The following is a 24,092-nucleotide window of genomic DNA, read 5'->3' as shown; positions in this document are numbered from 1 at the left end:
AACCAGGTGAAATACAGTAGAGAGCTATATTGAGAATTTCCTTCAGTAGGAGAGAAAAGGCTTTGCTTACAAGACTAAATAGGAAGACTGTGAATCTAATATAAAAAGTTAAAGAAAAATTTATTGCACTAAAATATAGGTTCTGGTTTACATCTATTAAACTATAATTATGTAGTAAAGATCTTATGATCCATTAAACATTTTTTGAGTACTTGCTGTGTATCAGGCAGTGTGTCAGGTGCTACATGCACATAAATAGACAAGTTAGAACAGATTCTAAGAAGTTATGACAGTGGTTAATAGTCCTGTGTGTGCTTTGAGATTAAAGCTGTTCTGAGGATTTCCTTTGACTTACAGTTTGTTTTTTTTTTTTTTTAAAAGTTTATTAATTCTTACATTTTACTTTCTGACCTCAGTTCTCACAGCTGTAAAACCAAGAAATGCCAAGCTTGGCTCCTACTACCAAACTGAGTTGTATAACCCAAAGTAATTATTGTACTTACGGAAAGTGCACAGTTTCATGTTATTCATAAAACTTTACAAATGTTATCCTGCTACAAATTTATATGAATATACTCTAGGTCAGAGACTAGAGCTTATGGTTTGAGAAAATTCTGGTTAAAGTAATTGACTTATTGAATCATGTTTATTGAGTGGTTCTGTGTGTGTTGTGCTGGGCCCTAGAGATTCTGTAGTAAACAAGACAAGTTCTCTGTTCTCTTGGAGCTGATATTGTATTGACAATAAACAAAGTAAACAAATTAGAAAGCAAGGTAACTTTAGGCATTTAGGTGATGTGAGGAGATGGAGACTGGCTGAGAGGGCTACTTTAGGTAAGTGGTTAGGGAAATCACCTTTGATGAGGTGATGTTTGAGTTGAGAATCACAAGGAGCCCATTAGTGAAAAGCTCAGGGCCAGGCGTTCCAGGCAGAGGGAGTAATAAGTGCCAGAGGCCTGAAGGCATGAACAAAGTTGGTGTTTTTGAGCACCTAGCAGAAGACTAATGTGCTTATAGTGAGGAGGGAAAGAGTAATAGACTATGGGGTCAAGAGAAATAGGAATTTAAGTATGATGGGAAGTCATTGGAGATTAATCACGTGATCAGATTTATGTTTTAAATGAAGAATTGACTGAGAAGTGTGAGGGATAGGTGAGTTCTGGAAGTAAGTCTGGAACTGGAAGATTACTAGTATAGGTGAAAAATGGTGTTAAGGCAAAATTTACTTACAAAATTTTTTATGATGCTTATGTATGATTTTACACTAATGATTTTATATGAGTTTTTCAGAATCAGTTTGTGCTAATAGAGGCCATCTGTCTGAAATACTTTAATATGCCACCATGCCTGACCCAAACAATTTGACTTTAGTACCTGGTCACTTGGCTTTCTTTATAAAGGAAGTTTTTTCCAGGGCTGCTAATTGTCTGGCAGAGCATCTTGTGCTAAGAAACTAATTTGTGTTAAGTGGTTTTATATAAAAACTGTACATTTTGGAATAATTGTTTTGCTGTAACTCAAGGAGGACACCCTTTTCCTAACAAGATCTGATTTAAAGAAACTGCTATAAAGGACCGTCACTTGCAGAGGGAAAATAATGTCATGTATAGGACACAGTATTTCTCTTTGTGTCATTCTGGGAAACCCAATTAATATCAGGGTTTTTTTATACCATAGATAAAGGAGCATATTTATTTTAAATATTTACATATAAATTTAAGTTGTACTTAATAAACCACATATTGTAAAAGAGCTATCTTGATATAAGAAATTATATTAGTATAGAAAAATTGGTGGGTTTTCTGTGAAGAGTCCTCTTTTAATGTTGACCATCTTTTTTAAGCTGTTCTCCCGTGACAAAACTAGCACATAAACTCCATTGTTTCCATTATTTCTCATTACTCCTAGTTATAACATTTTTTCTTATAATTGTCCATAATTATTAAATTTCCAACTTTATAATATTTACTTTTTTTTTTTTTGGTGAGGAATATCAGGCCTGAGCTAACATCCATGCCAATCCTCCTCTTTTTGCTGAGGAAGAACATCCATGCCGATCTTCCTCCACTTTATGTGGGACGCCGCCACAGCATGGCCTGACAGGGCAGTGCGTTGGTGCGCACCCGGGATCCGAACCTGGGCCGCCAGCAGCGGAGCGTGCGCACTTAACCGCTATGCCATGGGGCCAGCCCCTAATATTTACTTTTTAATTGGCGTGTTTATTCGTACCATTACTGTATTATACCATCTACCTCTAAAGTATTTTTAAACTTTAGTTAAAATTAAACAAGTATTTTTCTCCATGATCTCTTACTTTTTTCACCAGAATTTATTGACCATCTGAGCTTCGTTTCTTTGTAACATTTATTGACCTAAGCAATAAATATTTTTTATTATTATTAGCAAGAACATTATGACTTTTTATGCAGAGCTCTCAGAACACTTCTCTTGGTATTTGTCTGTATTGCAGTTTTGCATGTTTCTCCTTTTGGAATGTTTAGTTTATAGCTGCTTCTTACATTTCCTTAGATCATTTTCTGAAGCAAAATACTAGAAGAAATGAATTTCTTTAGAAGTCCTGGCAGTTATCCGGCAATCAGTGTTTTGTTGGAAGGTTAGAATAAGCACACTAGTTTGCAACAACTTTGGCAAATATTATCACATAAGTTTATTGATGTTCTAAGGATTTTAGTGGCTTGAGTAGTTAACTTTGATCTAATAGACTAAAAAGTAAATTGTTGAATCCTCATTTGTTTTGAGTAATCCATGCCTTTTAAACCTCTTCTTTAGCAGTTCTTTCATTTCTAATACAGTTATGACTTTCCCCACTTATTGGTTGTTGGGGAATGGCTTCTGGGATTACTTAAATAATTTATAGACAAATTTTAATTTACTTGATTTTTAGCCCACCTGCATAGTCAAAATGAATTAAGCATCAGATACCTAAGAAAAGGAAAAGATGCCTACGTTAAGTCATGTTAGAAAAGAGATAGGAATGGTATTATGTGTTCTTTGTCCTAATGCTCTCACCTGAGAGGAAGAGCTTTAACATCTGAGTGCTCCATCCTGATGTAGCCAGCAAAGAATAAGCTGTTAATAAGCTCTTGTGGATTGAGGCTTCATTGGTGCTGAATTCTCTTTTTTGTTTTGCTGCTTCGTATGGAGAAAGTTAAGAAGTACTCACTTAGATCTAAAGACATCATCTGATCAAGCAAACATGTGCTGCCTTAGGTCTACACTCTGAACAAGGCTTAGCCCTTGCTAGCGGTACTAGCATTTAACTTCACCCCCTCCTCCTGGGGGCTAATTTTTCGTTTGCTCGGCTTCTATATCTTTCTTAGGGCAAGATAAGCTTTTAAAATAAAGTAGAAACTCTCTTAATTGATCTCCGCTAGTCAACACACCAAATTAACTGATGCCCTTTATTCCTTCTGTAAAACATAGTGGCTGCTGGCCACATTATTGACATGCTGACAACTGGCAGCTAGTCTGCTTCACAAATTGAATTTTTTGCTTACCAAAGAGTTATTTGTGATTGATTCCAGTTTATTTATGTCAATTGTATAAGTAGGAGAAGAGGATTGTTTCTATAAAACTTAGTTCCATGCCTTAGAAAGACTCAGTGAAGATGACCATTTAATTATCGTTTAAGTTAGTAGTGAGTAAAAAAAACTTAACTGTGAAAGATTGGAAAGTCTTGAAAAATACTAAAATTGCTTTGCAAATGTCTATAAATTTTTTTGTTCCACTTCAAAGAAAAAAATTTCAGTCAGTGAACCTCTGTACTCAAAGAAAAGGTCTTGCACCTACATCAAGATTGACAGACAGTTGTACATTTTAGGTCTTAAGTTAAAAGGCAATGTTCAAAATGTGTATGTACAAGAGATTCTTTTTTTAATCATTCTTTACAGTAACTGACTTTGATTAATTGATTACTACTTTCCTGATCACAGTAGGGAAGAAATTTTACTGTACTAAAAATCAGAACATTTCTCTGGCTAGATTTTGACTGATCTATTTAAAATGATCTCTTTTCCAGTATACATACCAAGTGAATGTTCATATGACCTTAGTGACTTTTCTTCAAGGCAGGGGGAAAATATATTCTGTAGCAGAAAGACTTCAGTGGAGAAGCTATCATTGTCTTTTACCTCTTCTCATCCCAAATAAGATTAGTCACTATCAGAACTTGAGGAAGTTTTCTTTACTCCAGGTTATGACCAAAGACAGCTCTTGAGTGAGTGGAATATCTGTCAGCTTCTCACTCGCTATGAATTTCTGGAGACTACTTCCAATTTCCAAAAGAAAGTGTGAAATTACTTTTCTCTAGCTCTTTGCTCTCACTTCTCTGCCACCTGCTTTTATGAAGATGAAGTATTGTTATTTAGCAAGACCCAGTTTAATAGATTTATAAAGGTTACTTTCAGATATAAAGACTTCTCAAAACTCAAAATAAACAACCCAATTTAAAAATGGGCAAAAGATTTGAACAGAGACTTGACTAATAAAGATATACAGGTGACAAGTTCAATATCAGTAGTCATTAGAAAAATGCAAACTAAAACCACAATGAGATACTACTACACATCTGTTAAAATGTCTAAAATTAAAAAGATTGATCATGCCAACCTTTGTGTGGGTCTTTTTTTGCATTCTCATTGATATATTTTGTCTATTTTTTCACCAATACCACACTGTCTTAATTACTGTAGTTTTATAGTAAGTCTTAAAATCAGCTATTGTCAATCCTTCATCTTTTTTCTTCTTCAATATGGTGTTGACTATTCTGGGTCTGTCACGTCTTCATATAACCCTTAGAATCAGTTCGTTGATATCCACAAAATAACTTGCTAGGATTTTAATTGAGATCCCAACAGATCAAGTTGGGAAGAACTGACATCTTGACAATATTGAGTCTTCTGTTCATGAGCTAGGAATATCTCTTCATTTATTTGGTTCTTCTTTTGTTTCTTTCATCAGTTTTTTAGTTTTCCTCATATAGATCTTGTACATATTTTGTTAGATTTATAACTATTTCATTCATTTATTTTTTGAGTACTAATGAAAAGAGTATTGTGTTTTAATTTCAAATTTCAATTGTTCGTTTCTAGCATATTGGAAAGCAGTTGACTTTTGTATATTAACCTTGTTTCTTACAGCCTTGCTATAATCACTTACTAGTTCCAGGAGTTTTTTTGTGTTTCTTTGGTATTTTCTACGTAGACAATCGTGTCATCTGCAAACAAAGACAGCTTTATTTCTTTCGTCCCAACTGTATACCTTTTATTTCCTTTTCTTGTTTATTGCATTAGCTAGGACTTCCAATATAATGTTGAAGAGGACTATGAGAGGGAACATCCTTACCTTGTTCCTGATCTTAACAGAAAAGCATCTAGTTTATCATCATTTGCATTCTGTTTTCTGGAAGACATTGTAGAATATTGGTATAATTTCTTTCTTAAATGTTTAGTAAAGTTCACTAGTGAACCCATCTAGACCTGATGCTTTCTGTTTTGGAACATTATTGATTATTGATCAATTTCTTTAATAGATATAGGCTTATTCAGATTATTTCTCCGTAAATTAGCTTTGGTAGATTATGTCTTTCAAGGAATTGGTTCATTTCATCTAGATTATCAAGTTTGTGGGCGTAGAGTTGTTCAAAATATTCCTCTATTATCCTTTTAATGGCATGGGATCAGTAGTGATGGCACCTTTTTTCATTTCTAATATTAGTCATTTGTGTCTTCTCTCCTTTTTTCTTAGTTAATCTGGCTAGAACTTTATCGATTTTATTGATCTTTTCAAAGAACCAGCTTTTGGTTCTGGTCATTTTCTCTATTGATTTCTTGTTTTTAATTTCATTAATTTCTGCTCTGATTTTTATCATTTCTTTTGTTCTGCTCACTTTGGATTTAATTTGCTCTTCTTTTCCTGAGTATATCTTTTAAGCGTTCAACATATTGGTGGTATAAATTAAAACTAAATGCTTCTGAGAGTCATGGTAAAATAAGACAAAATAGTTTACAAGTGCCATGTAAACCTCTGTTCTCTCTGGAAATATTATAGCTAAAGCATCTTTTGGTATTTGTTGTAATAAGGTTGCTAATATTAGTATTTTTAATACTTGTCATCTATAAAGATCACTTCATGCACATTTTAAATTTTTTATTACATAGATCATGTTAGAATTTAAATATTTTTAGTAGGAGTTAATATATAGAATAAATGTATAGATTAAATAAAGTTATTTTCTTATTCTAAAACAGATTTAAGGCAGCTTCCACAAATAGTACATCCAACAAAAATAATGAAATAAAAACTCAGAATAGTTGCTATATAGTTAATAATGGTAATTCTCAAATTTGGCTTTGAATTTTCTGGCAGCCAAGATAAAAAAAAGATGTGATTGGGCCAGCCCCGTGGCTTAGCGGTTAAGTGCACGTGCTCCGCTGCTGGCGGCCCGGGTTCGGATACTGGGCGCACACCGACGCACGGCTTCTCCGGCCGTGCTGAGGCCACGTCCCACGTACAGCAACTAGAAGGATGTGCAACTATGACATACAACTATGTACCGGGGGCTTTGAGGGGGAAAAAAAAAAAGGAGGAGGATTGGCAATAGATGTTAGCTCAGAGCTGGTCTTCCCCAGCAAAAAAAAAAAAAAAGATGTGATTAAATTTTTAAAAACTTCTTATCAGAGAGGAGAATTTCTGCTTTTTATTCTAAACAAAGTGTTCTTTAGTATCATATTACAAAAGACATTGCTCATATTAGACATTACCTAGAGTAAGTGGAGTGATGTAATGATGCAGTATTTTAATATCAGTTACTCTCATGGATTTCATATGACAACTTTATTGAAAGTCAAGATTGTAATATTAAAATATAATTCAATGAGGGCAGTTTTATGATTGACCAAGATAGTAAGGTCTAGGTTTATAGCATTCTAGTGTTTTTTCTTAAACTAAGAATAAAATTTTTAGTATCTAGAGTGGAAAGATGGCATATTCTTTAAATAGTTCATGAATATCACCTTTTTATTTGGGCTTTTGATAAGAGTTATATAGCAGAGAAGTTGAGGTTACACATTCTGATTTGGGCCTGGAATGCTAGAAATTTGGTGTTCTTGGTTGAGAGAAAAATGCATATATTTGGAAATGAGGTAAGGTTGATAGCCTGTTAGAGAAATTGAAGATCCTAACCAGGTTCCTCACCTTGACAGTGTGCTATCCCATCTCTGCACATAAGTGAGGTAGAGGTATCAGGATGAATTTTACTCAAGACTTCCAAGTCATTCTGGCATATGAGCAAGTTTTCCAGAGAAAATATTTTCAGCCATATGTGTTATAAAACACCTTCAAATATATTTTCATGGATTATCCGGGTTTTGTGCAACATAATTTTTCATGTTGACAGACCCATGCAAACCCACCAGTGTGAAATGCAGCAAAATACACACCTAAATAGCTGAAAATATATTAATGTGCTATTTTGTTATATTATATGAAGCAGTTGAGTTTTGGAGAATTCCAGTCTTCTTGCAGGGCACAAGGCATACAATAATGAACAAGTAATCTAGTATAAACTAGAGTTTATACTCTAGTGACATATACAGACCACACACTGTTATAATACAACATACAGATGCTACCCACCTGGAGAAAGAGATATCCAAATACAGCCCTGAAAGATGATAGGAACTAAACATGTAAAGAAGAAAGAAAGAACGAGAAAGGCTAGGGTATAAATGATCTTCAACTTAGGTAAAGGTTATATGCTAAAAGTGTAGTTCTCGGTTCATTTTAGCTTAGGGATATTCTTTCTTATAGGTAGTGTGTGGTGGATAGGTCCCTGTCCTAAAAATCCTATTTAATTCATAATCTGGAATATTCCTAATGTTGTGTTGCAGCAGAGAAGGGTTTGTCATCCCCTCTCCCTCCTGTAAGAAGTAGGAGGAAAAGAAAATTGGGATTCTTAATAGTAAAAGGACGTATAACTCTCTAATCCCTTCTTGCCTTTACTTGCACTGCTGACTAGTGCTAGGGGATAGAATTGGGGCTTGGAGAAGAGAGAAAGCCAACAAGTACCACTGTAGTCTTTGTCATCAACCAGTTACAGACTGAGGTGAGAAATGAGAATTGTAGCTAGCAGGGAGTAGGTAGTCCCAGAATGGTGGTGTCTGTAGCTAGAATGGAAAGAGGAATGGTAAAGAGAAGGAAAAATCCCCCCACAATTGTAGGAAGGAAAAGGGAATTCCTTTCGTGTCCTGTATGGGTCATCTGGCAAGTGTTTCTAGGTAACGGATTTTCAAAAGGCAAAATATGTATACTGCTTGTGCATCCCAGATGACTCTTAAGAGCCGTTTTGGTGAGTGAATGTTTTTAGAAGAGCCCCCTTCTTTTGTTCATTTCAAACCCAGTAGGCTGTCACCAGTCAAAAAAGGCTATATATATATATATAAATATAACTATCTAATGTTAATTTTATATAAATGTTGAGGCAGTGTACTGAAAAGTGAAAAACATCAGCCTGATTGTCCACTGACAACTCTGGAATTTGGAGAAAAACACTACAATTTTTTTTTAATCAGATTCCTCCCTTAGAAAGCCCTAGTAAAGGGGCTTTTTGAGAAATTCATGGCTCTCAGAGTTTATTTTCACTAGATATAATTTGTATTTCATACATAGTCTTTGGTTTTCTGTGATAGTCCCTTCTTACTCAATGAATCTTGATATTTATTGAAGCTACCAAAAATCTGTTTATTATCTTGACCATGTCAGTTTTTTATATTTTTAGCTTGTCTATTTTCCATGTATCTCTTGTTATCCAAATTGTAGTCTCCTTTGAACCCATATTGTATAAGAATAATCATCTTTGGGATTATAGAAGTTGTTTCTCTTAGTATTTTCCCTTATTTCAAGAAATTGAGAAAGGACCTGCAGATATTACATCTCTGGACAAAATAACCTTTTGCCACATATACTTATGTGTATTACCAAAAAAATCAAATATGTACTAATTGACAAATATACTTTCTTTCATAAAGCATTTACAAAGGAAGCAATAAATTGTTCTTGAGGAAAATATAATTTTCCCTACTCTTTATCTGTGGTGTACATTGGAGTCTGACCTGGATTTGAATCTCAACTCTCTACTACTTCTACTCTGGTAACCTTGAATAAATTTATGTTTCTGTGTGTCTGTTTCTTCATTTTTAAAATGGGACTAATAACTCCTAGCTCATAGTGTTATTTGGAGAATTAAATGAGATAATCTAAGTTAGTAGTTGTTAAACACTGTTCTCTGGTCCTCTAGAGCTCTATAGAGACATTTAATGGGTCACTTCTATCTATTTTATGTTTAGGGTTCTGCAGAAGATTTGGTTTCAGAAAGAGGGTCCTGAGGTTCTCTGTTTAAAAACATTTGAAAGCCGTAGCTGTAAGTAAAGTATCTTGCACATAACAGATGCTGAACAGATACTAATTCTCTTATGCAGGTTAGAAAATCTCTACTTCACTCCTTTCCCTCCTACATAGGGCTCCCTCCCAGTCAGTATATTGAAATGCTAAGTTACATTTGTTTGACTGCTTTATTGAGGTATAATTCACATACCATACTATTTAATTCACACACTACACCTACTTAAAGTATACAATTTGATGGTTTTTAGTATATTCATAGAGTTGTGTGACCACAACCACAGTGTAGTTTTAGAACATTCTCATCACTTCCATAAGAAACTCCTTACCCATTAGCAGTCAAACTAACTTGCTTTTGGATTCTATTTCCATTGCCCATTAGAAGTTAAAGTAGGGGGCCAGCCCCGTGGCGTGGCAGTTAAGTGTGCACACTCCATTGCTGCTGGCAGCCCAGGTTCGGATCCCGGGTGCGCACCGATGCACCACTTGTCAGGCCATGCTGTGGTGGCGTCCCATATAAAGTGGAGGAAGATGGGCACGAATGTTAGCCCAGGTCCAGTCTGCCTCAGAAAAAAGAAAAAGAAAAAAAGGAGGATTGGCATGGATGTTAGCTCAGGGCTGGTCTTCCTCAAAAAAGAAGTTAAAGTGTAAGTAAGTTAATACATAAGAAGAGCAAAATGAATCTAATGTGTGTACCTGCGTAAATCAGTGAACCCTGTTTTTTCACTGATTTATGTAGGTGCAGACATTAGATTCCATTATGGCATTTAGCATACTTAATATTATATATAATAAATCTCTAAAGATTTGATTCTTTACATTTTTCATTTCTAGGAGTTCATTTAGCTACTTCCATGACTTTTGAAGATTACTACTTGATCTGTATATGTCCTGCTCTTAGCTTAGAAATTCAACAAATATTTTATCAAGTACTTGTTATGAGGCAGGTGCTGTGCTAGACCCCTAGGGTTAAATGATTAATTAGACACACTCTGGGGAGTTTACAGTTTTAGAAATGTGGCATGTAAACCAAGAGAGTAATATGGTGTGATCGTTGTTATTATGGAGAGGTGTGTAAAGTGCTGTCAGTACACACTTAAGGGAGTAATAAATTCTTCCAGCGAAGGAGATTGGGAGAGGGGCAGGAAGGGGCAAGAACAGAGATTGAAGAGTTGCAGAGAAGCTGGACCTTGAAAAATGACTAGAATTCACTGGGCAGGTGATGGAGGGGAGATATATTCTTAAAAAGCTAAGAGAATAACCTGAGCCTAAGCCTAGAACATTAAAAGCATACACAATGTTTAATGAAAAGTCAGTGAGTTATTCAAGTGACTAGAGGGAACTGACCTAGTGAATAGTGATGAAACAGAAAAGGTTGTCTGGAGCAGATGGTGAGGGCCTGAAAGTCAGCTTAACATGTTATTTTATCGCCTTCCCCCTTCCATTCCTGGCTTCACTCTACAGATAAATTAGTCTTTCCCAATTTAATATTCATGTTAACATAGTTCCTACTACCATCATCCTAGTTGCCTAGGAGTTATGTTTGACTTTTTTCACTACTTTGCTTCCCATATCCATTCTCATGTTAATTATTGAATATCTCTCTTCCTTTCCAGTCCCACAGCCACTTCCATGGTCTCCTTTCTGTTTCTTTTATCCATTTTTAATATTATATTTTTCCATTCCTAGGACTTCACCTCTTGTCTATTTTGGTATTGAAAGTAGCTTTATACAGTAGTTAAAATAGTTTCTATATCAGGGAGTTTGAAGAATATGAAGAGTTTTAAAAAGGAGGAGTTTATAAAAAGGAAAACACTTGTAGAGTTTATTATACTTTTATCAAGAGCTCACTGATAAGGAAATTCCCCATGTACTGATGTAGAATATATTGTTGAGTGAAAGCAAGGGATAGAAGAGTATAGTATATTACTTTTTGTGTCAGAAAGCAGAGAAATATTAGGATATAGACCCTATTTGCTTATATTTGCATAAAGGAACTGAAAAACTGTAGAAGAAATCATCCAAGTAAATATCCATAGAAGCAGGTGGAAATGGGGTGGAAAGAGGACAGAGATGAGGACAGGTCTTCATGTATATCTTTTTATGTTGTTTTGATTTTTAAACTGAATATTTCATCTTTTTAAGCTCTGGCCTTACTGCGGGGGGGTGGGATTGAGGGAGTCTGATTGATTTCCTGTTGCCTCATGTATGAAGTCACTCCTTAGTCTATCATTCCTTAGTCTGAACAGATTCTCCGTTCTGATTGTGCCTTGGTTCGAGCCCTTTAACTGAAATGAACTCTATCCATCCATGTCTCCAAATCACTTTCAAAACTCAACTCAAAATTCATCACTTCCTCCTCCACAATTGGTTAACTGTTTATTTCATTCTGTCATCTTAGCTTAATATATTTATTTGTGTTCTATATTTATATTTTGGTTCTTTGTTGGTATCTCTAAGTATTCTAATATATTTCGTGAATGGTTTCTACTCTCCCTTAGATTGTTAACACCTTCAATAGAAAGCATGTTCTTTTTCCTCTTTCGTATTATCTGAAGCATAATTTAATAGATACTTGATAATGATATTTTTTATTTACCTTGGAGGATCCTAACATGTTAATTTCATTTGGATAACTTGAATCAACAAATTTTAAATTAGAAAAGATGTCATACAGAGAAGCTAAGTTGGACTACTTTTCCATTATCTAAAACTTCAAAGTATTAAGTAGGAGAATTAGTGAGGAAAACAGTTTTATTTGAAATAAATTTGAAAATTTATTGAAAATTATTATTGAAAATAATTTAATTAGGGTAGCTTTCTGTCCAGTTAAGGTGAAAATATGTGGATTTATGTACTAAAAAAGTAACATGTTGGGGCCGGCCCCGTGGTGTAGCAGTTAAGTGCGTGCGTTCCGCTGCTGGTGGCCCGGGTTTGGATCCCAGGTGCACACCGATGCACCACTTGTCAGGCCATGCTGTGGCGGTGTCCCATGTAAAGTGGAGGAAGATAGGCACAGATGTTAGCCCAGGGCCAGTCTTCCTCAGCAAAAAGAGGAGGATTGGCATGGATGTTAGCTCAGGCCTGATCTTCCTCACAAAAAAAAAGAAAAAAAAAGTAACATGACTGCCTGACGTTCATTTGCGTGGAATACAGTATGATTTGTATGCTAGTTACTAATTAATACAATAATAGAGATTTGTGTGATTTTTTTTCTGTGCCAATATATATGACATGCAGAGTTAATTCTGAATTTATAAGTCAAACATGGTCAACAAAGTAGTCAATCTATTGTTGTTTTTTATGTTAAGTGTGTGATCAAAAGTAAGAAAATTTAACATTTAAGTTCTATTGGGAAATGAACATTTGTTTTTAAAATTGATCATAGAAAATAGAACAGTAAGCTGAGAGGGCTTTAGTGTGTTTTTATTACTTGATGTATTCTAATCTAATATTTATTTTGAAACAGGCAAGGAAACTAGATGTGTATTTTGAATATGAAGAAAAAATAATGAGCAAAACTACTCTGGATAAGTCTCTTCTAGATATAATATCAGACCCTGATGGTATGTACCATAAATTTGAGATATTGTTAAGTTTCACATCTGATGATCTGGCGTTTTCAGTTTGAGTAAAATTCTGAATAGAAGTATTATTTTTCTGACAATTTGTGCTAATAATCAGATAATTGAGTTATTTTCTCTTGAGTATTTTATACCATACTAATTCCTAAAGTGGAAAAATGATTTGCATTTTTTTGTTGAACTTTTCTTTGATGGTATTTAAGCACTTTTTATACTCATTTGTTTAAAGTGATACATCTGAAGCTCAGTTTCTGCTGGTTCCAGGAAGAGTTGAAGGTGTAGATTCACAGCAAGTGTCTCTAAGTGATACGCTTTTTAATTACTTCAGTTTAACCCTAAAGAGTTTCCTAAAAAGATGTATCTAAAACTGAATTCTGTTTTAAATATTTAGGGAATTCACTTTTAAAGAAAGTCTGTAGTAAACCCCTTTATATTTATCTAAATGTATGTATGTTAGATTTTCTTAAAATAAGATATAACTATTTGTACTTTGAAAATGTAATCTAATTATTGCTTTCAATTATAATGATCATGAGATCTACATATGGTTTTAGCCACTAAAATTCTCTAAACTTTAGTGAACTTGTTGATCATTTCAGAATAGTTTTCAATTCAAATCTCAGGTCTTTTCCAAAATGAATAAAAAGCATATAAGCGATTCAGTGTATATTTTGCATACAGGCTATTCAGCTGAATGATAATGGTTTTTGTGTTATAGTTTTGGTATGAGTTTTAGACTTTGTTCCAAATAGGAAAGTAATAAAAAAAAAATCCAAATTGTTTGTAATTAAAGGGTTCTAGTCATAAAAACTTCTGAGAATCCATAAGTATTGCTCACACTTTTAAAAAGCTAGATTTGTAGGGAGGGAGAACTTAACATTTGAAGGTATTTGCACTTTACAATGAAAAAATGCAAAATATATATAAGTCCATCACTTCAGAGCTATTCCTTATTATTTACCTTAAGTTTTGAGTAAAGTTGAAGCAAATAAGTGTGTTGATAAAAAAGCAATCAAGGGGCCGGCGCCATGGCTTAGCAGTTAAGTGCGCGTGCTCTGCTGCTGGCGGCCCGGGTTCGGATCCCCGGCACGCACCGACACACCGCTTCTCCGGCCATGCTGAGGCCGCGTCCCACATACAGCAACTAGAAGGATGTGCAGCTATGACGTACAACTATCTACTGGGGCTTTGGGGAAAAAAATAAATAAATAAAATTACAAAAAAAAAAAAAAAAAAAGCAATCAGGACCTTTGTTTTTCCTTCCTCTTACTTTCTCAAACAATTTATTTTTAAAGACATTAACAAGGGCAGAGCAAGGTAGGCATTCATGCCAAGTGGCAGTCTGGTACCACTTTAGCCCAGAACAAGGTGTTAGAACCTGAGCAGGATGAGAGGGACATTCACTTACAGGGTAGAGAGAGGGTTGGTAATCCAGTGTGAGGTGTTGAACCAAGTGAAGTGAGCACTGTCCACATGTGGGAGCAGTCCAGCACAGGGTATAAGAGCCCAAACAGACTAGGGAGGGTGACCCTGCACAGGAGCAGCCCAGCATCAGCCTAGGTGGAATGAGACTTATAGCCATGCATGTGGGTGGGTCCATTGTAGGAATCAGAGCCCAAGTGGAGTGAGAAGGCATCCAGGCAGGCGAGGGGATGGTGGCAGAGATAGGATATTTGTTACATAGGGGACTGGTTAAATAAGTAAATATACCAGATAATATAAAGGGAGCCAAGTTTCCTTTTGTCAGAGAAGGAAGTTATAAATATGGAAAGGGAGAAAACTAGAATGGACCCTGTAATGTTAGATTGGAATTGGAGGTGTTGGTGTGGACTTAGTGTTTTCACTATGTATTTGTCAGCTAGAGAAATAATTATAGGGGTGTGTCTGTGTACATACACATATGTACGTATTCCCTAGCTCTGCCAACTGAGCAGAGCTAGGAGCAACAATAACCCAGTAGTAAACATTTTAGCTTATAGATATCATTTTCCACTAGGACTCATTGGAGAAGTGGTTGATTCCGGGGCTGAGGTAGGGAGAGCCGGGAACATTTTGTTGTGTCTGAAAGCAAGGAAAATAGTCAACACACGATGGGACATGTCAAAAAGACCCAGAAGTCAGCTTGAAGAGGCCCCCAGGGGCCAGATCTTGACAATATGAGCATCAAAATAAATAATGATAATGACAGATTATAACCTACTGAATGGAATAGGAAGCCATGAGTCCATACAGATATAATAAATGAATAAATCGAAATTTTACAGAATATTTACAAGTTTCAAACTACCTCCCTACAAAATACTTATTAATTACAAAAGGAGAAAAACTAACTTTACAGTGGAGAAGCCTGATCTCTTATTGGGTAATCACAGTGAAACATCATCAGTATTGAGACATATTGAAATAGTGCACCACCCAGTAGGATGCAGTACAAAGAATACAGTATCACTTTTGTGATATTCCTGCCAAAGATGTATAACCTGAATCTAATCATGAAGAAATATCAGACAAAACTTAATTGTGAGATATTCTACAAAAAAAACTAGGCTGTGATCTTCATCAAGGCCATGTAAGTGAAGGAAGGACTGAGGAACTATTTTATACAGAAGAAAACAGTATGGAAGGTGTGACAACTGTGTGCAACACATGATTCTGAAGTTAATCTTTTTCCCATGAAGGATATTATAGAGACAATTGATCAAACTTGAAATGGCATCTGAGGATTAGATGGTAGTAATGTATCAGTGCTAATTTCCTGGTTATGATAGTTGTTATATTGAGGTTATTATATTAGAAAATGTCTTTGACATTTAGGAGTGATAGGACAGCAGGTCAACAACTTACTTTCAGATTGTTCAGGGAGAAAAGAAGCTCTCTGAACTATACTTAGAACTTTTCTCTAAGATCACTCAGTGAGGAATCTCTGACTTGAAAATAGAGAGCAGTTGCAGTAGAAACTTTTGTGTGACAAGAGGATTCAGGCTGTAGCTACTGGCTCTAGAGTACTCACAGTTGTAAAGGGTACATTTTTACAATTTCCATTTGGTTCCCCTGTGATTAACGTCATTACAAGCATCAGTTTGCTGTCCAACATTACCATCCATCATATGACTTGTAAAAATCTTAGCAGAGGTTTTAGGGCATTTATTAACACTGTAGCAATTATAAAATATATTTCTCCTTGAAGAAGAATGGGAACTGTTCCTTCTTTAAGCAGAATAAGTGCCTTTCATTAGAAAAGGCTGTGCTACATGCTGAGGGTATTAAAAGCAACAGCAGGGACCCACAGGCCCCTAAAACTCGGAGGGAGGGGAACCTTTTCTCTCCTGTCTTAGGAGCCATGGTCCCAAGAGACTGCGGCAAGCCCCTTTCCTCTTTGTCCTCTAGCTGCGTAGTCATAGTTGCAGGAAATGCACAATGGAGCAGGATAACTAAAGCCAAAGCTTTCTGGCTGGAGCACTAAAAAGGGAAGGCCAAGAAAACTGGAAAGTACGAGGGAGACTGCGGAAGGAAGGAGCTCAGGAAAGGAACCACATAAAGTTGTTTATAAATTCCTGGGCTCACCTCTGAGCTGCACATGCGTGAATCTGATCCTAAACAGCATTCCAAAGACTGAGAGGTGAAGGGCTAGACAACCTCCCACTTCCCGTATTGGCCACTGGACGGTGGGACAGATCCCAGTAGCACTTCAAAAGGTTTTGAAAATAGAATCCACAATAAAACCACAATCCACAGAAGGCTGCTAAGAACTTTGGCCTGAACCCTGCTAAAACAAAAATATCAGGTTTCTCCTAGCATTAAAACAAGACCCTGAATCTCATAACCTAATTCAAAATATCCAAAATACAATATTTATTGTAAACATGAGAACTTTGGAGAACCCAGTGTTGATCCTTATTACCATTCCTTGTCATATTTAAGGAATAAGAATAATTTGAGAATGATGTCTGGATTCTAAACCTTATAAAAAAATCGATGGTTCATCAGTCATTATGTTTTGAAAAAATTATCCTAGTTTTTATTCTCTAATAAAGTATAACAATTCTGAGTTCTTGCATATGAGGACACACTTTGAAGTGAGAGCACATGTTGTTATTTGTTGAGTAGTGAAACTGCGTCACTCATGACCAGTGCCTTATCACTTTGCACCAAAGTACACACAATAGCAGAAGGGGGAATAAATGAGTTTTTCTGGGCAGTCTTGGGCTTTTGGGTAATAGGAGTAGTAGCTCAAATTACCCACTGCACATGAGAAATTGCTTTGAAATCTTATGTTTTATCTTAAAATTCCAGGCAAATATATTCTGTTGCGTAATACAACAGTGTTTATGTTAATATAAATGTATGGTTTTCCCAAATCTTCATATACCCTTCAGAAAGAGGAGAAATGTATATTTAGTGGCCCAAATTTCGGAAGCATGACTTCAGGCTCAGCTGGATGATTTTAGCCAGCAAAGTTTCATAACATAGTACTTAGAGTGACCATACAACTGGTTTCCCAGGACGGTCCCATTTTTACACCAGTTGTCCTTACGTAATTATTACTAGCATTGCATTTCCTTCTTGAAAGTATTCTATTTGAGAATTGTATGATTCTCCTTCCTATACCTTTCTATGCTTTTTGAGTTTATATTTGAAAGATAAATCTCAATATTGTAGACAGTTTGGAAGATAGAATGGAGAAACTTCCATAGCCCATCCCTTTAATCCCAAAGTATTTAATCTTTTTCCATATCTTTATTTTACGTTTGTAATTTAGTGCCTGTAACCTTAAGTCAGTTGACTCAAGAACCATATTTTGTCACGTGTGTATGTGCCTTGAATTTATAGTGTTGATGATAATACATAACAACCAGAATTATGAAAGTCTAAAATTTAAATCTGTTTCCCCTTTTGTAGCAGGAACTCCAGAAGATAAAATGAGGCTGTTTCTTATCTATTATATAAGCACGCAGCAAGCACCTTCTGAGGTATGTCCTCTGTATTCGGTTATTGGGAAGAAGGGGGAATACTTGTTTGTTTCCAAAATAGAGGTAAAAATCACTGTGACCAAATAACTACTTCATTCCTGTCTTTGAAATAAAAACAGTTTGTTAAGGCTGGTTCTCTTTACTGCTGAGTTTTATACTAGTATTTATTGTCACCAAGAGAACTATCCACTCATGAAATGTCTGACCACTTTTAAGTTTTTGGAATATGACCGAATTCAAGTTGCCAAAATTCTTATTTCTGGAAATTAACTATGCTAAACTAATTTAACCGAGTTTCCTATGCTTTTTGAAAGGTTGGTCTTAGCGTTTCTCATGATGTGATGACCTTAGAAGTTCCATTTCTTCAAGATGTAGCCACTAATACATATTTGCCTTCCAAGGAGTTTATCTTTAAACTAAAGTGAAAATTTGGTAATATTTTATGATTGTTTTAAAACTAATGTCCATTATAGAATATAGAGAAGTCACTTGAAGGAAAATACCCAGAGTTCCAAAAAGTTATGTAAATATTATAATTTAATAAGATTAAACTTCAGATTCATATCTGTCATGATTCATATAAAAATAAAGTTGAGATACTTTGTATTGAAATAAAATAGCCATGTTTATATCAGAGTAAATTTCTAAGAATGATTGAAAAATGGCACATTTTCGTTTCTAGAAGATTTTTTCCTTCACTGGAAGAGTAGATTATGGGTAATTTTGTTGTGTTCTTTTTCTGTAATGAGCCATCAGTTGCTTTTGAGGAAAAAAATTTTTTTAGCTATGTATAGGTAATTGACTGTGAAGGAAAGCACTGGTTTCAGTATCAGTCTTGTTGCTGGATTAAGGACCTGTTAACTCTAATGTTAATTCAGTATAACTTTAATGGACGAGCAACAAACATAAGAACCTCAGAGATGACATCTAGAATCATATGGCTTTTGTAAACTCCTTTCCTTTGCTGGTAGAAATTATTTTTTTTTCATGTCTAGTAGATTGTAAGGCTTCTTTTTATCAAAAATCTTAGGCATGTTAAAACAGCAAACTAAATCTGGTATTTGCCTTAGGCCAATTCAACTTTGTCCTGGGAATACATCACTCAACTTTTATTTTAATTCAGTAGGAAAGTATAGTTTTCTTTTTATTTTTTTTTAAATTTTATTTATTTATTTTTTCCCGCAAAGCCCCAGTAGATAGTTGTATGTCATAGCTGCACATCCTTCTAGTTGCTGTATGTGGGACGCGGCCTAAGCATGGTCGGAGAAGCGGTGCGTCGGTGCACGCCTGGGATCCCAACCCGGGCTACCAACAGCAGAGCGAGTGCACTTAACCACTAAGGCACGGGGCCGGCCCTAGTTTTCTTTTTAGAAATAGGATGTACCTGTATCTTTGGGGATTCTAATAGCCTGTTTATAATATTTTCTTAAGAATATATGATTTTAAAACTTAATTTAGTTTCCCTTAATTTGACCACGTTATTTTATTTTCATTTATTTTTGGTAAGGATTATGTCTTTTCATAAGTTTAAGTGATCATTAAGAGGCTTGAAGCAAATTATGACTACTGATGTCAGATTAATAGTCCCAAAAATGCGAAGTAGTGAACATCTCTGGTTGATGGTGAGCTTAAAAGTTTTTCTCTTGTAAAACTGTTATGGTGTAGTCACTATGATGATAGGCTCCTGTAACTTACACAAATTCAACTAGACTTTACCCATCAGGAAATAAAAAGAGCAAGAAAGAAAACAATGATTTAAAAAGTATAGGACACTTGCTCTTCAGTTAGTAAATGTGGACCTCTAGAGTGAATATGAGATGGGAGAACCTGAATCTGCAGTTCCTCTCAGTCAGTGCCGTTCACCTTGTGTTTCTGGTTTTGAAATATTCTTGATCAAACCAAATTTTTCACTTAATGCTTATCCCAAGGAAAAGCAATCTATTTCAACAGTGGAGGAAAAACTGACTCTGCTGGACTTACTGAGGGATGACAAAATACTATACTTCAGGGGCCGGCCTGGTGGTGCAAGCGGTTAAGTGCGCACGCTCCGCTGTGGCGGCCCAGGGTTCGCCGGTTTGGATCCCAGGTGCGCACCAACACGCTGTTTGTCGAGCCATGCTGTGGCGGCATCCCATATAGAGTGTAGGAAGATGGTCACGGATGTTAGCTCAGGGCCAATCTTCCTCAGCAAAAAAAAAAAAAAAAAAAAAAGGAGGATGGGCATAAGAGGTTAGCTCAGGGCTGGTCTTCCTCACCAAAAAAAAAAAAAAATACTGTACTTCATAGGTGATTTGGGAGCCTGTCAAAAGGAATTTTCATTATATGTGATTTTTGCCTGAGGTGCTCACTTGGATACCCACTTAAGATACTACTCTACTCTACTTGGGGGTCTAGAATTTAAACTCCTGCCTTTGTTCTAACTTTTTGATAAATCAAATGACAACAAACAAAATGGTCTTCTCTCATGAAAGTAAAATTTCTTGTCGTATCATATTTTCTTGTTTCAGGCTGATTTGGAGCAATACAAAAAAGCTTTAACAGATGCAGGATGCAACCTTAATCCCTTACAATATATCAAACAGTGGAAGTAAGTTTTATTTTATTGTTCAATTCTTATCATTTAAGAAAGTACAATGGAAGTCGAGTTCCCAAGAAAATGGAAGTGTTACTAAGAAAATTGAACAGTGCCTTGGTATCTTTTTATTCAGTGGCGTAAATATTTCCTTGTCTGGCCCACCCCTTCCACAACTTAAAATTACACAAGATAGTGATGCCTTTCTTTCTTAGACAGGTTTACATTTTCTTCATTGATAAGATAAGAAAGTCAAAAACTGAAATGTTTTGAGTCAAATGTCTCAAAAACATTAAAAGAAAATTTTAATTTCACTAGTAATTAGAGAAATGCATATTAACATAGTGCAAAGATTTAGAAAATATTGTGCCAAGGATCCAGGAAAATTAATTGGTGCATTTATACTCTACTGTTAGAAATATAAATTGTAGGGCTGGCCCCGTGGCTTAGCAGTTAAGTGCACGCTCTCCGCTGCTGGCGGCCCGGGTTCGGATCCCGGGCATGCACCGACGCACCGCTTCTCCGGCCATGCTGAGGCCGCGTTCCACATACAGCAACTAGAAGGATGTGCAGCTATGACATACAACTATCTACTGGGGCTTTGGAGAAAAATAAATAAAAAAATAAAATTATAAAAAAAAAAAAAAGAAATATAAATTGTAACAATTTTGCTGGATGGTATAAAAAGTTGTTTTAAAAAATAGTTCTGACCTAGCATTTCTCTTAAGAATTTATCCCAAACAGGTAATTGGAGTTGTAAAATCTTAGAAGCAATTGTAATAGTGAAATTTTGAAAACCAATCTAAATGTCCAGCAATAGGATTGATAAGTGAATTATGGCATTCCATGAGAGAATACAGTTGAGTTATTAAAAATCATGTTGTAGAAGACTTACTTAATGACATTGGGAAATGTCCTTGTTATGTTGTAAGGTGAAAAAATAGTTTACAATACCATTCATTGATTTGTTTGATAAATATTCCCTTTGTCTCTGTGTCTAGGGACTCTTCTAGACATTGGGAATACAGTAGTGAACATGCTGTGGAAGGCCCCTGCGCCCACTGAGTGTACATTTGTGTTGAGGGAACTATAAGTCAACAAAGAAACAAAGGAACAGAGTAATGTTAAACCATATTAAGTGATACAAAGAAAATAAAACTAAGTGATAAGATCTTAATTTGTTGGGAGTGATAGCTAAATTCATTGAGATCAGGGAAAAGCCTCTGGGTAGGTGACATTTGAGCTAGAACTTAGATGACATTTTTTAAAATAAGTATGATCCCTATTATCTATTCATTTATTCATTCGTCTGTGTGTGTGTGTGAACATACACATATATACGTATAATTGCATAGCTGAAATCACATACATCTATATGCTAATAATGGGTAACTCCAAGTAGTATTTTTTCCTTTTGAGTGTTTTTCCCTATTTTCCAAATTTTATACAATACCTTCAAAATATTTCTTAAAATAATTTTTTAAGACTACAAGATTGAATATGCTTTCTGATCTCAACTGTATCAAAAAAAATGCATAGCAAGAGAAACAAACCAAACTAACAGTGGCTATCTCTGAGTTGTGAGTTTATGAGTACTTTTTATTATCCATACTTTTGTTTGTTTTTTCAGATATCCTTTTATTTGACTGTGTTCTTATAGTAAAAACATTGCACAACAAACCTTGGTTTAACAAGATAAGCTTTTTCCTGTTTTTATAATATATACACTTACACATTTGACTATGTGGCATATGTCATTGTGTTTTACGTTATGACTCACGTGGAACTCCTTAATCAAACTTTTGGTGCTATACGAGGAAAGGCAGTCTTGGGCATCATTTTACATGGTTACAAAATATATAATTTCTAATTTGTAGCATTTTTCTTTCTAATTATAAGGGTTACACCAATTTATTGAAGAAAATTTTAGAAAATTCAGAAAGGTATAAAGAAAGTAAAAATTTACCTGTGTAATCTCACCATCCAGATTCTACAAGTAAACATTGGCATATATTCTTTTATAAGCATATTACATATATTTTTTTAAACTGGGAAATCATTATTATAAATATAGTTTTGTATTATAGATACTAGTTTTTTTGTATTATAGATACTAGTTTGTGTTATATATACTAGTTCTCCATTATCTTCCATCATGCCAGTTTTTCATTGTCTTACATAGTCTCCAATGGTAGTATTTAGTGTTTGCATAATATTCAGCCATATAAATGAACTATTATTTGCTTAACCCTTCTTTATTATTTAGATATGCTAGTTTCTAGTGAAAACTTTTTGTTAAAGGCATAAATTTCATAATATTATAAACCAGTGTTGCCTCAATTTTTCAAAAAAGGCATAAATTTTGGTCTGTTGTCAAAAATAGTTGACTTACATCCTCCTTTCTGAACAAGATTGTGATTTTTGTGTTTGGGATTTCTCTAATGGTATTATCAAAAGATTTTGTCAAGATTGAAATAGGATATCTTTAGCATTTCAACTACCCCATCTTAGTGATTCCCCTTCTTTTTTCACTCTCAAGATTTTCTTGTATTTTTTTCATTTACAAAAGCATTTGAAATAATTAAGAATCATTATAAAAGAATGTTGATTCACATAAAAATGTTTATGGTATGCTATTGAAATATGTTGTAAAATATTATGTACAATATGATGCTAATTTTGTTTTTAAATTGTATATGGTGTATATGCATATGTCCAAAGATTAGAAAAATATACACCAAAATCCTAACAGTGATTACCTCAAAGTGTTCGAGTTCTTTTGGGAGCATTCTGTTTTCTGGATTTTCTACAGTGAACATATTCCCAGAAGGAAAATATTTTTAAAAACACATCTAAGTGTCATCTTTTTGCCCAGCCTTCAAAGAATTCTATAGTTTAGTTAAAGAGATTATGGAAATTTAGGAAGATTTGAAAATAAATGACTATATGCAATTAAGTATAAAAGTATGTGGTATAGAGTATAACTAAAAGGAAAAATCATTGGGTAGTAGAATTAGAATAGTATTAATGAAGAAAGTGATTTTGAGCTGAGTCTTAAAAGGAAATGTACAGTGTTTATTGGAGAGGCAGTGGGTTTATATCCCTAAAGGACAGCATGAGCAAAGGCGTGTATCTGGGAACGAAGAAGGATGGAATGTGGAGAATAGAGACTCATGTACTCATCAGTGTATGATTGTTCTTTTAAGGCACCAAGTCTCTTTCATGCTAATGATCAGATATAAAAAAGGAAAAGAAGAAAAATTGTGAAGTTTGGGCAAATGATGCTTTTGTGTTTTTTAAAGAATCTCAGTGTTTCACTACTAATTGTACTGTACTTGGGCATTATTTTACATGGTTACAAATTATATAATCAATGTTTATATAATTGTTTCAGTGCTAATTGTACTGAAACGTATTATATTAGTTGAAAAATTATTTCTTTTCAGAAAATATCTGCATAGTAAAAGTTATAGTCAATAGATATTTTAATGCCATGATACTGAATACTAGCTCTAATAATCAGCTTTTAAATATAACTTTTTTATTT

General features: G+C 34.8%; 1 protein-coding gene across 4 annotated transcripts in view; it reads left to right on the top strand.

The window, feature by feature from the left end:
* The window catches only part of SCFD1 (sec1 family domain containing 1), a 98,696-nt gene that overhangs the window by 43,809 nt on the left and 30,795 nt on the right, over window positions 1-24,092 (top strand). For all 4 annotated transcript variants that reach the window (XR_015549738.1, XR_015549740.1, XR_015549739.1 and 1 more), the window contains 3 exons: window positions 12,889-12,985; window positions 17,903-17,973; window positions 20,481-20,560. Coding sequence is in view for 1 of the 4 variants with exons in the window: in XM_004421146.3 (XP_004421203.1) it covers window positions 12,889-12,985; window positions 17,903-17,973; window positions 20,481-20,560 (248 nt within the window). In the remaining 3 variants the exon portion in view is untranslated. The remainder of the gene's footprint in view (window positions 1-12,888; window positions 12,986-17,902; window positions 17,974-20,480; window positions 20,561-24,092) is intronic.

Source organism: Ceratotherium simum, chromosome 3, assembly GCF_057802395.1.
Source record: "Ceratotherium simum simum isolate JZ-2026a chromosome 3, ASM5780239v1, whole genome shotgun sequence".
In the NCBI taxonomy this organism is placed as follows: Eukaryota; Metazoa; Chordata; class Mammalia; order Perissodactyla; family Rhinocerotidae; genus Ceratotherium; species Ceratotherium simum.
This window is presented reverse-complemented; position numbering and strand designations above follow the sequence as displayed.